The 2,968-nt window shown below is 34.0% G+C and overlaps 1 protein-coding gene across 1 annotated transcript in view; it reads left to right on the forward strand.

Annotated features, from left to right (window-relative positions):
• The first annotated feature begins 504 nt into the window (after nucleotides 1-504).
• The window catches only part of LOC109240476 (beta-galactosidase 13-like), a 5,038-nt gene continuing 2,574 nt past the window's right edge, over nucleotides 505-2,968 (forward strand). The window contains exons 1-10 of the mRNA XM_019407135.1: nucleotides 505-815; nucleotides 1,145-1,240; nucleotides 1,325-1,437; nucleotides 1,518-1,584; nucleotides 1,692-1,784; nucleotides 1,966-2,109; nucleotides 2,254-2,348; nucleotides 2,431-2,536; nucleotides 2,614-2,698; nucleotides 2,772-2,890. Coding sequence (XP_019262680.1) covers nucleotides 639-815; nucleotides 1,145-1,240; nucleotides 1,325-1,437; nucleotides 1,518-1,584; nucleotides 1,692-1,784; nucleotides 1,966-2,109; nucleotides 2,254-2,348; nucleotides 2,431-2,536; nucleotides 2,614-2,698; nucleotides 2,772-2,890 — 1,095 coding nt within the window. The 5' untranslated portion in view covers nucleotides 505-638. The remainder of the gene's footprint in view (nucleotides 816-1,144; nucleotides 1,241-1,324; nucleotides 1,438-1,517; nucleotides 1,585-1,691; nucleotides 1,785-1,965; nucleotides 2,110-2,253; nucleotides 2,349-2,430; nucleotides 2,537-2,613; nucleotides 2,699-2,771; nucleotides 2,891-2,968) is intronic.

The following is a 2,968-nucleotide window of genomic DNA, read 5'->3' on the forward strand; positions in this document are numbered from 1 at the left end:
ATACTTGAGTATTACTCTCTCTATCTCACTATATGTGAAATATTTAATATATTTGGAGAATGAAGAGATAAAAGAGTTTTTATTTGACCGCTACTTTTCATATATTTTTTAATATTTTGAATTGTTAATAATTATGGTTTATAGTACGTTTTACGTAATTTTTAATATGTAAAGTCTATTACAAAAAATAAATAAATTATATATCCGAAATCACACAAAAATTAGATAGTTTAACCCTTGTACTTGGAGAATCATGTGTAGGACGGAGGGAAAAACTATTTGAAGTTACTCCCCAAAAGGTATAAAAGAACATTAAATGAAAACCTTTCATCATCATTCTACATTGAATAGTGTAGAGAAAAACATGGAGGTAGAAAGAAACCATATTACCAAAATCAACGAAAAGTAAAGACCATAAAAAAATCCGAAAAATCATGCCACACCTCTATTTGCCGCAGTTTGCTCTCTATAATTAGTACATGCATGTCTTCCTTTAACACGGCTATTCTGAGTGCCTCCTCCATTTACCGAAGGGGCCTCATTTAGCTCTCTCTCTTTTCTTTCTCTCTTCTCTTTTCGTCATTGCACTAGCTCACAATCTTCTGTTGTCCCTGCAAAGCTAAAGAACGAGAGCAAAAATGACTATACCAATTAGCCAGTTCCTAGCGTTAGCCCTCCTCTCCTTTTTTGTTGCCTCTGCAATTGCTGATGAAAAGCCTCGCGGTGTCACCTACGATGGTCGTTCAATGATCATCAATGGCAACAGGGAATTGCTCTTTTCTGGTTCTATTCATTACCCTCGTAGCCCTCCTGAGGTGACTTCACAATCTAGCCTCTTTTTGAGATTTTAAATAAGTCTCGGACATGATATAGAGCATAAGAATAGATTGGACGAATCCGTTGGACCAGAGAGAAAAAAAGTTACAATCTGCTCTTGCATGAAACAAATGAATGCAAGACATGTGTCTGTCATATAAAACTATGGTTGAAGGATATGTATTTGACTATATAGTTAAATTACTTGATTTAGTATAAATACTAAGTGCAAAAAAATATTTGTTGGGATTACTGTATCCGCCAAATAGTACATGATTCTTTTTACAATATTTACTCATGAAACTATGTTAATATTGGGATTGATCAGATGTGGCATGACATCATAAGGAAAGCTAAAGAAGGAGGTCTGAATCTAATTCAGACATATGTTTTCTGGAACATTCACGAGCCGGTTCAAGGGCAGGTAACATCTGTGTTTTGTTCATGCATGCATTAAAGAATATCAAATATCCAAATAGTTAACATTTCCCCCTTTGTGAATTTACAGTTCAATTTTGAAGGAAACTATGACGTGGTGAAATTCATCAAGATGATAGGGGAGCAAGACTTATATGTGAACCTAAGAGTTGGACCTTACATCGAGGCTGAATGGAATCAAGGGTATATATTATATTTAATTCCATTTAATTACGTAATTGCTAATTAGTGTTTCTAATTTTTGTTTATTGATCATGGAACAGTGGATTCCCATACTGGCTTAGAGAGGTTCCTAATATCACATTCCGTTCTTATAACGAACCCTTCATGGTACGTTTTCACATATAATATATGAATGCTCTTAAATAAATATGAAGTATCTTTAATTGTTCATTCTTGTTTATTTATTCCTTGTTTGTAATTTTTCCACTTTGCAGCACCACATGAAAAAATATGCAGAAATGGTGATTGACTTGATGAAAAAGGAGAAGTTGTTCGCACCCCAAGGAGGCCCCATTATCATGGCTCAGGTTCCTTTTCATATCTATTGCTCGAAAGAGATAAACGAGAACAAATTCTTTTATTAAGTAAAGTTATTAAATATTTTTTTTTAAGTAGTATACAAAACAATAGCTAGTATATACCATGCATATACCTCTACACCTTGGTATTTCATCAGCGTCCTTATGAATATTTTTTAATTGTTAACAGATTGAAAACGAATACAACAATGTCCAGCTTGCTTACAGAGAAGATGGAAAGAAGTATATTAAGTGGGCTGCTGATATGGCTACTGGATTGTACAATGGAGTACCTTGGGTCATGTGCAAGCAAAAGGATGCCCCTCCACAAGTGGTAGATTTTCTTTTAATAAAATTATTACTATTAATTTTTAGAAAGCGAAAAATAATGTAACTTCAAATGTATCGGTAAACCATTATATTAGAACTGATCACACTTCTCTCCTTTTTTTTTAAAAAAAAAAAATTATTTGTCAAGATCAACACATGCAATGGAAGGCATTGTGCAGATACTTTCACAGGTCCCAATGGCCCCAACAAGCCTTCTTTGTGGACTGAAAATTGGACTGCGCAGTAAGTATATATATTGTCTTTCTACTTATTAAATTATGGGTAATATTAATTAAGTGTATGTTACAAATATTTTGAATTACAGATATAGGACATTTGGAGACCCTCCATCACAAAGAGCAGCTGAAGATATTGCATTTTCTGTTGCTCGTTTCTTTGCGAAGAACGGAACTCTAACAAACTATTACATGGTACTCATTCCATTTGTATTCTCATAATATTTTACCTTTGAATGTGACCAAAAGTTTAATTATTTCTTGTATTTCAGTACCATGGTGGCACCAACTTTGGAAGAACAGGCTCTTCCTTCGTGACGACTCGCTATTATGATGAAGCTCCCCTTGATGAATTTGGTAATTAGATTCATCCTTAAGATTAATTAATTAAAACATTTGGATCAAGACGTTTAATTTATGTCTATTTTAGGTTTGAAGAGGGAACCCAAATGGAGTCACTTGAGAGACTTGCACAGAGCTTTAAGACTGTCCAGAAGGGCTCTCCTTTGGGGAACTCCCACTGTTCAAAAGATTAGCCAAGACCTCGAGGTAACCAAACGTTTGCATGCATTATTAACCCAACCAAAATCAGCTTGAATTTAACTTCTATATATATATATATATATA

Source organism: Nicotiana attenuata, unplaced genomic scaffold (genome assembly GCF_001879085.1).
Source record: "Nicotiana attenuata strain UT unplaced genomic scaffold, NIATTr2, whole genome shotgun sequence".
Lineage (NCBI taxonomy): Eukaryota > Viridiplantae > Streptophyta > Magnoliopsida > Solanales > Solanaceae > Nicotiana > Nicotiana attenuata.